At 46.4% G+C, this 12,408-nt stretch overlaps 1 protein-coding gene across 1 annotated transcript in view; it reads right to left on the bottom strand.

The window, feature by feature from the left end:
* The window catches only part of RAP1GAP2 (RAP1 GTPase activating protein 2), a 281,330-nt gene that overhangs the window by 81,595 nt on the left and 187,327 nt on the right, over nt 1-12,408 (bottom strand). The window contains exons 4-8 of the mRNA XM_006891040.1: nt 10,192-10,227; nt 5,037-5,081; nt 3,906-3,938; nt 3,339-3,551; nt 2,939-3,042 (exon numbers count right to left, since the gene is read on the bottom strand). Of these exons, the coding sequence (XP_006891102.1) occupies nt 2,939-3,042; nt 3,339-3,551; nt 3,906-3,938; nt 5,037-5,081; nt 10,192-10,227 (431 nt within the window). The remainder of the gene's footprint in view (nt 1-2,938; nt 3,043-3,338; nt 3,552-3,905; nt 3,939-5,036; nt 5,082-10,191; nt 10,228-12,408) is intronic.

Raw genomic sequence — 12,408 nt, 5'->3', positions numbered from 1 at the left:
GTATCTCTATTTGCAACTTTTTGAGAAAGCGCCATACTGCTTTCCACAGGGGTTGCACCATTTTACACTCCCACCAACAGTGAATCAGGGTTCCAGTTCATCTTTTTCAATTGGAGTGGTTAGTGAATTCCAAACACTGAGCTTCTGGTTCACAGCACAACATGTAGAACATTATGCTGCCAAAGGAGCTTTGTTGTATAATGTTGTTGTACCGTAGAGTTGGAACTGACCTATAGCTAACTCTCTGGCAGGTTTTTAGAGGCAGTTAATTGCATGGGAGGATTAACAGTGAAATTTAATTTATTTATATTCATTATTATCACATCTTTCTTTCAATATATTTCTAATTCCTTTATTTTCTTTTCTTATATGAATAAGCTTTCTCTGTCTTCCTGTATAATCTGGGATGTTTTCTTCTTCTGTCAGTCATTATATATCTATGAAATACGAGGTGGTTGTTGTTGGCCATCGAGTCGGAACCAACAGTAGCTGACCCTCCATTGGGGTTTCAGAGGCCATTAATCGCAAGTTAGGAGATCGCCCATCCTTCTCCCGCGGAGCAGCTGGTGGATTTGAACCCCATGCCTTTGGGATTGTAGAACAGCTTCTTACCACTAGGCCACCAGAGCTCTATTTTCATCAAAATATGTGTAGCTATTATTTCACTGTCATTGATTTCTGTCTGATTTTGGAAAGGTCATTTTGACCTGCAGATTTAAGTTTTTAATCAGCTTAAGAACATCAATTTGTTTGCTGATAATACAAGGTTAGTAATACTTAAATTTTCATTTACTTTCTGTAGTAAATTCTCTGAAAGTTCTTTTCTTTCTCTACCTAGCATTAACTATCCCCTTTTGTAGATGTAGAATCTTTTTCTTTTACAGCCCCATGATGGTTCACCTTCATCCCCACCTTCTCTTTACTTTCACTGTTAGAAGAAAAGAAATCTACTCAGGTTCATTATTTAGCTCCAAATTGGATGCTTCTTGTCTATTCTCTTGGCACATACTGGGGATGTCGAATACACTGTCCAGATTTCAGGCTGGAGAACTGGTTGTCAGAAACTTGTGATATCAATTAAATCCTTCAGAAGCCTCCAGGGAATGAGGAAGAACGTGGAACAGTAGTCAGTGCCAATGGGGAAATTTCATCTCTGGATAATTTCTTCATTGTGTCTAAAGCTGCTAAGCCGTGGGCCAATTTTTAATGTCTCAAATTTGGCCTGATCATCACTTCAAATACATGATATGATTGCCCATCTTCCTAGCTGCTGCTTGATTTCTTTCTGCCATCCTACGTGCTGGCTTTCTATTTGGAAGTGCTACATCTGAGCCCACCCTTGGGGCTCCCCAGGACACTGAGTTCAAATACTATTGATTCAAAAGCAATAAGAGCGGGTCCATATGTAAACACTTCTGCTTGTTCTAGGGCTGCCCCTAACTCCTGAAAATGAAGAGGTTCTTCCAGAATCTCCAATTTAATAAATTCCCCACATGATGCTGCTTTCTCAGAAAGGCATTTTGGGGTTCAACTTTTTATATTCCCTTTATTTTAGTACTAACTGCCCTTCAGATATAAAAAAGGGGACAATCATCTTCAATATACATATGTGTTCAAGCCTGGCATCTTTCCCTAGCATTCAGTCCTGATACACTATTTCAGATAGAATATAGTCATGGAATAAAGGGGTTAGATGTATGTTTCGATTGTCATCTCACTAAGAAATCCTACAAAACCTTGCTTTGATTGTTATTAAGAAAGAAAGGAACCATGTTTACAGAGGCAAACTTAGCTGGAAATTCTATTTGGAGACAGGGATCAGGTATTATCCCTCAGAAAATTGGTTGTGCCTATTTAATTGACTCTTCCACACCTTGCAAATATAATTTCTAGCCAGGTGGACCTCTGTGAAGAAAATTGCTTCCTTTCTTAACGAAAATGAAATCATAACTGAATGGATGTTGAAAACTTCCTCATATCTTGCCTTTACCACCTACCCCCGCCCCCCAATCCCAACTACAGAGCTCTATATTCCTGTTTCCTCCCGTATTTATCTCAAAATTTAGGGAGGAGAAAAAACAATGTTCTTTCTCTTTTTACAAGTACCTTCAGGGTGATCCAATTCAATTCAATAAATGTGGATTGAGAACTCAATAAGTTCACACTTATGGCCTTCACACTTGACCTTCCCAGCATTTCCACCACCCCACCAGGAACAGAGATGAATGAGACACGGACTCTCCCAGAGTATTCTGTGCCCATCACCAAAATAGTACCTGTGACAAATATTAAGAGTCTCCCTTTTCCTCTCCCACAAGATCATAAGCTGAGAACAGAGAGCAATGTAACTATCAAAATGCCTGGTACACAGGTGGTTTTCAACACATGCACACTGAAACAGAAATCAGCTCTAGCGCCTTCCCTCGAGCAGGTCACAGGCAGAGAGGCACGCTGGCTTCTGCCACACATCAGCGTGCCCTCTCACCACTATGGACATCATTCCACTTCAGGGAGACCAGCTGACCCAGCAGATGCTCTGGATTCTACTTTTCCTGACGGCATGTGCACTGGAGTGCATCTTTCTAGTGCACTATCCTAGAAGGATGTGGAGTCACACTGCACCACCCCCTACATATTATTTCCATTTTCCTCAAAGTCATGGCCTCCTGTAAGAAACAAAGGCAGGCAGAAAAACAGTCTATCTAGGTGACCTTGGACCCAAGACACCACTCAGACAACAGCTTGCTGGCACGCCTGGGTCTCCTTGTCTGGCCGCTTCAAACATGAGGCTTAGTCTCAGGATCCAGGCCAGTCTTGTCCACTCCCCCCTCCAGTACACACACAGATGAGACTAGCCAAACTGGTATTTCTGGGTTCCCAGTCCTTATGGAAACCCCGCCTCAGAGAGGCGTGGCCTCAGCAAGTGCAGCGGCCCCACCTGAGGATGATCCGGAGGTATTCGATCCCCTCTGCCTCCTCACACTTGATGGACAGGATCAAGTTGCCCATGCTGCTCCCTGTACAGTAAAAGTTTAGATGGTCCTGGAACAGAAAAAACAGATATTAGAGCAGAGGAGAAGACTCTCCGGACAAGCCCCCTCAAAGCACCTCCCTCACCCAGAATTATCCCAAGGGCTGCCCAGCAAGTCTATCTGGGAAAAAGTGCAACCAAAATGGTCCGTTGAGGCAAGGATAGTGAAATTTGGTCTCACATACTTCGAGTATGTTATCAGGAGGGGCAAGAACTTGGGAAAAGCTATCATGCTGGGAGAAGAGGGAAGACACTGGGCTCCCCATGCATGTGTCCCTTTGGGCAGCTACTGCCTTTTAAGTCTCACCTTCCCCAGGAAGTGCCGGCGATAGGCCCTGGCTTCACTTTTGCACTCAAGCTTGTAGCCAAACGTATTAGGGCTCAGGTTGTCCTCTTCCTCTTCCTCACAAATGCTGCTTCCCAGTGATGTTGGTGTGCCCACGTTCTCTGGGTCCTCAATCCAGTAACCCCCAAACTGAGGCAGGATGACCAGGGGGTACGGACCACCCTTCTCCACAACCTGAAGGAAGATACACAGGATGGTCGCATACCTGAGCCTGCCTTGTGATGGCAGGGTGGCAGAGAGAACACCAATGGCGTTTCCCCCACCCACTTCTGAGCAACTTCAAAGAGGAGATCCTTTTACTTGTGGATGAAGGGAGTCAGGTTAAACCCAGGGCTGCAAATCCTGGACTGGCAACTCCAATTATGTATGGAAACATGAGGGTCACAAAGAGAAGACAAGAAGGGACGGCTGAGCCTCAAGTTCCAGGTACAAGGTGGAACTAGACAGGGGCCATCACTATTATCTCCACAGACAGCACAACGGCACAGGCCCAGAGCATGCTGGAGGCCACTGAGGGTGGGATCCTACCTCGTCAATGCTGGGATACGGGATATAGTCGTCCTGCAAGACAAGCCAGAAAACCCACAATTAATCCCAGCAGTGCCCATAAAGTCTAAGCAGTTTCCATCTCCCTCACCCATGCCTGGGAATAGGTGGGTGGGGCCTGGCAGGCTGCACCAGGCAGATCCACAGGTGGGAGCGGAGTATAGAGGCAGCTCTGAACTCGGCCTCCCCTTGTGCGCTCAAATCCTCTGGCTGGAGATGCAGTGACCAGAGGTGCAGAGCACTGCACTGCTGGTGACACTCACTTCTCACTCAGGACGTCATCTGTCACAGGTTGAAATGTATGCCCCAAAATATGTGATGAAGCTCAAGCCTGCACCTGTAGTAAACATGAGCCTGATCGTAAACAGGGGGTTGGTTCTCTTTTGTCATGTGAATGAGGTCGTATCAGTGTAGGGTGGGTTCTAAACCCAATCACTTCCAAGTTAGAGAAAAAAACCACAACAGACAGAGACATGCACATGCTGGAGAGAAAAAACATCATGCGAGGGACATCTACAAACACAGGAATGCCAAGGACGCACCAGATATTAGGAAAGAGGCTTACGGAAGGAATCAGCATGGTTGAGACCCTGATTAGGACTTCTAACTTCCAGACCATGAGAAAATAAATTTTTGTTCATTAAAGCTACTCACTTTTGGTGTCTATGCTAAGTCAGCATAAAGAAATGAAGGCACAGCCACTGAGTAAGCCCTAGACTCCCCAGCTTTCTCTGAAACCCATTTGAAACTAACCAAAGGGGCTGGTGGGAAGGTTGACTGGCTCTGCTGGGCTCTGGACATTGGACGTGGAGCAGAGACTGCCCACTGGAGCTGAGGACAAACTGATGCCCTATATCACATTGGGTCTATAGGGTGAGGGAAAGGCTGAGAGGACTCAGAACAGCCCTTAGTCTTACCAGAGGCTTCCATCTATGCCCAGCCTGCTCTCAACTGCCCCTAAAGGCATCAAGCCCAGGGGCGTCTCTGCTGTCACCATACACCAGTCTAACAAGAATGTGGTCTGGGTGAAAATCAGAGTTAGGCAGCTCACTGCTCTCTCTGCCTTCCTCTCACCTTGGGCCCATCTAGAGGCCCCTCACCCACCCAGCCCACCTTGTTCTTCTGGGGTCCCGGCTTCTGCTCTTCAAGCTTGATCCCCTGTGGAAACAAGGAAAAGAGGATCCATGGACAAGCAAAGGTTACAAAGAAGAGGTCAAGCAGAAATGCAAAGCGCCTGGCCTTGCTGAGGGTTAGTAATAACAATAACAGCAACAGCTAACATGAACTAGACCTTGACCATGTGCCACACGCCACGTTCACTGTCATCCTCAGCCCTCATGGCACATCCGGGCAAGGCAGAAAGGCAAAGTGGTTAGAGCACAGACTCGAACAACATCCTCAGGTTCAAATCCTAACACTGCCACTTGCAAAACTTCCCTGTGCTCAGTGTTCTTGTCTGTAAAATAGAATGCCACTGGTGCCTACTGCTGTGGTGACAGTTATATACTGATGTGACTCAGAACAGTGCTTGCTACATGGTTTATGCTATGTGTCTGCTGTTGCAATTGTGAAGTGAAAAATATCAGCCTGGAGGTTAAAACAATGTTCCCAGGACCAAAGAGCTAGAAGGTAAAGGGTGATGATATCAGAGCCAAGACTTGGGGTCCTCACCCCTCACTTCTCTAGCAGGATGGTCTATAGCTGGCCCTAAAATCGAGTCAGTCACTTACCATCGTATTTGCAACCTTTGATAAAGTCTCGAGAGCTCTGGTGGGGTAGTCCACAGAGAGCTGCATTGCTAATCCAAAGGCCATGCTTCCCTGGAAATTCAGAAGCACCAGAAGGAAGAAGACAGGTGTCTCCTCCCATGTGATTTTTCTCTTGGAAACTCGCCGGAGGGTCACCTAAGAATTGGGCCTGATTCAACATCAATGTGAGAGAGAGACAGACTAAAGTCTAGCCTCTTGGTGCCTCCCCTCCCACCTGCAGCATATATCACCATGGGCACCAGATAAGATGCCAGGGGACTACTGTAAGAGGAATTCACCTACAGGTACCTGGACCTCAGCTTCTGAGGAGCAGTGTTTGCTCACTGTCCAGTGGTTCTGTAAAGTTCTGGTTTACCTGGGTCTTGCTAGAGGGGAGCGTAGAGTACTGACAAAACTGAATAACTCAGGTGAGGAGGGAGATGAAGGGACAAACTGAGAGAAACAGGCTTAGAAATTCCCAGCTTCCCTCTGCAGAGAACAGAGTTCTAGAAACCACTCCTGCCTAATCCTAATCCAGATGCACCAGGATTTAACTTTCCAAAGTGCACTCACTCCCTCTGTCACTTTCTACGAACTCAGAGCACCATTTTACCAATGAGCAAACTGAGGCCCAAAGAGGGCAGTTAATGTTGCCCAGTACAGAAGGTAAAGGGTTGGATCTGAAGCCCAGCCAATGGCCCCTGAGCACACGCTCTCATTTGTCATCCTGGGAACCAGGGCTCCTGCTAACTGAACACTGAGCTGTGGTTGTCTTGGGGTTGAGTCACCACACAGCATTGTAAGGAGGGTGTGGGAAGGTCCTTTTCATCGACAAGTGGGAGAAAACTACCTGGGTGGCCCTGCAGACCCTGTCCAAGAAGGCAAACTGGGCAGAGGGGAAGAGGGGTGATGTCAAGAGTTGATTTTGTTGGCCCTGCATGAGTCATGCCCCATCTGGGAACAGCCTAGGGGGCCAGGAGCAGAGAGCAAGCCTCCTCTCTTCCCAGTCACCCCACACCTTCCCCATGGCAGAGCTGTCTTTAGGGCACTGTACCCTCTCGCCCTCCACATGTCATCCTCCATGACAGGCATTGCCATCTTCCTCCTTCTCCCCACAAAGGAATGGGGGATCAGGGAGTACAGGGACTTGACCAAGAACACTGAGTTGCTAAGTGCATGGTTAGACCCTGAACCCAGGACTGACTCCCACTCTCTCAGAGGGGTTGTTCCTTTCTTCTAATTCCTCCTCTCTTGAGCTGGAAGTCAGGAATCCTAGGTCCTAGCCTCAGCCAACTCTTCACAAACTGCAGACTAACAGAAGCATCTTAACAGCTCTGAGCCTCAGTTTTCACATCTGCAAGAACAGGCGAAATGGCACTCATGCTGGAGCACAGAATCTGGCCCATCACTTCCTTTAACATCCTAAGTTTCCCATGGTGTCCTGTGTGAGTTTCATACACACAGAGGAGTTGGAACTAGGACCCCTGGGGGGCTGGGTCCCTCCTTCAATGTGCACATGAGAAGCCAAAAAGCATTTGTTGTCAAGTCAACACCAACTTACGGCAACCGTTTCTATGTCACTGTGCTTCACACGGCTTTTCAATAGCTATGTGTCATCTGTCAGAAATAGATGGCCAGGCTTTTCTTCCAAGGCACCTCTGATTCGACTCAAACTTCTGACCTGCCATTATCAGCCAACTATATTCACAGTTGTGAAGGGATTCATGAGCACATGGATTTAATAGACACTGGGAAGTCTGGTTTCAACTCCAGGAAGTCTCTAAAGAACAGAACGATGTTACGCCAGATAAATGGAGCTGGATTATGTGCTCAGACAGAGAAGCTCTATACAGAGGAGGCAGGGGATCCCAGCTGGGCATCAACACTGGGTAAGCTTGTGGGAACAGCCAGAGAGAAGGCGGGTGACAAGCACCGGGTAAGCCGTCACCCCCTGCCAGCTTTCAGGGGCGCAGGGATTCTGTAGCTAGAAGGTGAAAATCTTCACTTTGCTCCCAGCAATTTCACACTTAATTATACCCTGTCTCCCACCTCTCGCTGTCATAGAACATGCCATCCTCATTTCCGCAACTTGATTACAAGTTCCCTAAACGCTGCAAAATTAGTTTGTATTCCACATGCGGCTGGGCACAGAGGAGGATCCTAATAACTTGCTGTGGTAATGACACACCACTAATAATAATTTCCCCTTGTCCTTCCTCCTCCCCGCCCTCAGGGAGTCCTGGCTTTCCTTGTGGGCTACACTCTCTCACATGGCTCAACACCTCCGCCTGCAACTCAGCCACTGCAGTGAGGGCAGAATTTGCCTCTCTCACTTGAGCTTCGGGCGGTGTAGTGTGTAATGTGTCAACAGTCTGAATCCACCAGCTGCTTCAAGGGAGAAAAATGGTCCGTCTCCTCCCATAAAGATGTACAGTCTTGGAAACCTGACACAGGGTCCCTGTGTGTAAGAACAGGCTCCAACTCAGTTTTGTTGTTGTCATTATGTTTTGTTTTTAGTAGAGCTTTCTGATCCTATTTGGGGAGCACTAAGGTGCACCTGATACAGGTCATGGTCTTTGCAATCACTTGCTATGCATCAGAGAGCTGGGCAATGACGAGGGATGATAGAAGGAGAGTTGATGCCTTTGAGCTGTGGTGCTGGAGAAGAGTATCAAATATACCATGGACTGCTAAGAGAAAAACAGGTTCATCCTGGAGAGAGTGAAGTCAGGCTTCTCCTTGGAGATAAGGATTCTGAAGCTCTGTCTGACATACTTTGGATATGTTGCAAGGCAGGATCAGTCCTTGGAGAGGGACATAATGCTTGGGAGGGTGGAAGGACAGCGCAGGAAAGGAAGACCCTCGATGAGAAGGACTGATTCAGTCACTGGGGTCATGTGGGTAGGTGTGTGGGAGACAGTAAGATTGGCACAGGACAGAGCAGGGTTTAGGGCTGTTGTACATAGGGTCACTATGAGTCGCAGCAATTCAACGGCACATAACAACAAGTGGCCTAGTGGTAAGGAGTCGCACTGCCAAATCTAAGACACACAGTCTGACTCAACTAGCTGTGCTGCAGGACAAAGACGCACCATCTCCTCTCATGTTATTTTATAGCTTTTGAAAACCCACTGGTGGCTCGGCTATGAGTCAGTTCCCACTTGACAGTGCAAAACAACACTCCGACCCTATTATATAATCTTCACTCAACAGTCCCTCCTTCCTAGAGCCTGCAGCATTTACTTAAGGTAAAAAGGCATCAATCAGAGCCCTCTGCCTCTGAAGTCACTAACCAGTGGCATAACAACACTTGGCTGCTAACTGAAAAGTTTGTGGTTTCAACCCACTCAGGTGCTTTTTGGGAGAAATATACAATGACGTGTAATGAGTAAAGATTTTAGCCAAGAAAACCCTAGAGGCAGTTCCCCCCATCACATGGGTCTCTGTGCCTCCAAGCAGACTCCACAACAAGAGCATGCCTCAGTTTTCTTATTTAAGAAATATGGATGATAATAACAGTCACGCTAATGCCTGAGGGGTTCTTGGATATAAATGAGATGGCATCTGTCAATCTCTGGCCCAAGGAAGTATCTGAAATTGGCATGATACTACCAGCCTCTTCATCCAGTTCTTTTTACTTTTATCAATTAAACCTCCTAGACTTGTCCCCTAATCCCTGGGCAGCTGTGATCTCTGATCATCTGGGGCAGGGCAGGTAATCATAAAGGATCCCCAAATTCACAATGAGTGCAGTTTTTTACATGTGTGGCTGTTAAATGAAAATCTACGCAGAGGCACCTTAGAAGAAAGGCTTCACCATCTGGTTCACTTCCTTGACAATCCTGTAGCGAGGCTCTACTCACATCCATGGTGTCATCAACAATCAGAACTGGCTCCAAGACATCCAATAATAACTACTACCATTTTGTTTCAGCCTAAAAACAACCTAATTGGATCTTTTTAATATTGTGTGTGATTGAATCAGAACCGACTCATAGCGGACCTTTCAGCAGGTACTCAGAAGCACTTAATCACAAAGGAGGAGACTGTCCATCCTTCTCCCACGAAGCAGCTGGTAGATTTGAACTTAAGAAGTTCAAATGCCTTAAGTGCCTTAAGAAGTGCAGCTCAACTAGCCCACAGGATTTGAACTCCGGTCTGTTTGAGCCCAAAGTCTGTCTTCCTCCCACTTCACAGTTCTGCCCTCAGACCCAAAACACTTCCTCGAAGCAAAGACTTTCTTTCAGGAACAAGGGACTCTTTCAAGCCCTCCACACACCCATGGGTTCTGTTTTTCTGTCCTTTCCTTGTTGCTCAGGCAGTTTTCCAGAGTCCCCTGTGCTTTTCAATAGTGAAAGGACCTCAGGCTGTCTGGGCCCATGGGCCTGTCTGGGGTCTCCTCCCAGCCTTCTTTCAGAGGCACCCAAGGTTTGCTGGTGGGCCATGCCTGGTGCTGAGTCAGCTGAGGTGACTGCAGCCCCCACCTCAGGGTCTCCGCTTTGTCCTTTGAAGACACTGACCTGCATTTTCTCCAGCATCTCGAAGAACTCCGCAGACTGAAAGACACAAAGAGGGTGGGGGAGAAAGGTGGGTGGTCAGCCACTGATCTGCTGAGAAAGCTTTCTCTTTGCCAACTGTCCAGGCCTCCCCTGAGGGACAAGATTCATTTGGATCCAGAGAGAAGATAATTTGATTTTGTCTTTGCAGGGCTAGAGGGCCAGAATACTCCATTCAACAAAAGGAAAAGAAGGGGGAAAAAAACAAACCCAAACAAACATAAAACCCTGATGCTGCCAAGTGGCCCTTAGGAGAGCAGCCACCAGGTCTCCATCAGAGAGGAGAGGCCTAAGTTCCTCAAAATGCCTGGGAGCCCTGGGATTCATCCAGCCCTGCAGGGCCTGTCTCTGGCACAGGTTCAGTCCAACAGTGGAGACAAGGAGATGACCAATACATGTCATTTTCCAACTTCTGGGATAATACTTTTCTTGTCTGCTCATAAAAGTTCTCACTCAGACCTCAACACATAGAACGAATAAAAGCTGAGCCCTTCTGGCCCAAGCTGCCCTGAAAGTCTGCGCATGTAAGGTGCCGCTTCACCTTCCTCCGTCCCTTGCCCTCAGGTGACCCTGAGGTACCTCTTCAACACCCTGAGGCGCGTAAAACAAAGCCTGAAAACCACTGAATTTCAGGCTTCAAAGGCTCTTTTAAAAATTTCAAACCACACTTGTCTGAACATTTAACCTACTCTGGTGCCACCTTTGTAAGCTCCAGGTAGAGACAAAAAGGAAATAGAACGAAAGGGTGAGGAAGCTCTTTCCCCAACAAAGCAAATGTAGTTTCCTCAGAAAAGCACCCCACGTGTCACATCCCTGTCATAATATCACCAGCCACATCTGGTCATTTGCACACCATGAGTTAATGGGTGCTCGGAATAGTCAGTCCCCAGACAATAGGAGAAAGGACAGGATGATAGAGAGCAGTGATGACGTGCATGTCTGTCCTCCCCACTTTTTTTATGTAGTGACAAGTAAAACATCCTACTTCTCTCTTCCTCTAACTTCCCAAAATAGAACCACCAAGGGGAGGGCCCCTGTGGGTCACCTGGGGAGACGCAGCTCTGCAGCAGACGCTAAGCAAATCCAGTCAGGACAAAGATGGGCTGTAAGAGACAAAAAGCCCCTTTCCGGGCTGTCAGGTTTGGACCCCCACAGATGAACACAAAGGGGTGGGGACAGGTTGGGGCATGCACTTTCCGCACCTTTGACCAGAATCAGCCATCAAACACCCAGTTACCAAACCCACCACTCCCACTTGTTCTGGGTGTAGCTGTGCCGTGCACACTTTGGATTCTGACCAATCCCAGTCTCCAGGGAACCATAGTTATTAGACATAAAGAGTTTGTACAAAGCAATAGATGGAAAAATGAGCAGAGAGATGTTGCTGGGCAGACACATAAACATTTTAAGCATACAGACCTTTGACCCAGCAATTCCACTTCTAAGATTCCATACTCTAAACATACTTACATGCAAGGCACAGAGATAGAGACACTCATATGTCATTGCAATACTGTTTGTAACAACAAAAGCTTGAAGACACTTAAAAGTCAACCTATCAGAAATTAGGTAAACTATACGTATAGAATGAAATATTAAAATACTATCAATAACTGAATGCCAGTAAGTTAGATCATTTAGATGAAATAGATAAATTTCTGGAAAGATATGAACTACTGAAAAATGACTAGAGAAAGAATAAAAAAATCTAAATATATCTATAACGAGAGACTTATTTCATAATTTTAAACACACACACACATACACACACTGAGAGAGAGAGCGCGAGAGAGAAAGAGAGAAAAGTATAGGCCTGATGGGTTCACTAGTGAATTCTACCAAACATTTAAAGAATTGATAGCTGTACAGTAAATTGGTCTGTGGAGGGTACTGTATAACAATGAAAGAACTTTTTTTCTGAAGAAAAAACGAACTGGGAGGCGGGGGCAGGGAAGAAAATGTGCAACAATGAATGAATAGAAATCAAAGTTCTTCATAAACTTACAATAAAATCTCTGTTAAATTTTTAAAAAAGAATTGATAACAATTCCTCACAAACTCCTTCAAAAAACATGGGTCTTGCAAGGAGTTGGAAACAACCTAAATGCCCATCAACAAACGAATGGGTAGAGAAGCTGTGGTATATTCACACAATGGAATACTATGCTGCATTGAAAAACA

The sequence above is a fragment of the Elephantulus edwardii genome, unplaced genomic scaffold (assembly GCF_000299155.1).
Source record: "Elephantulus edwardii isolate Elephantulus edwardi_28Jun2011 unplaced genomic scaffold, EleEdw1.0 scaffold00094, whole genome shotgun sequence".
NCBI lineage: Eukaryota > Metazoa > Chordata > Mammalia > Macroscelidea > Macroscelididae > Elephantulus > Elephantulus edwardii.
This window is presented reverse-complemented; position numbering and strand designations above follow the sequence as displayed.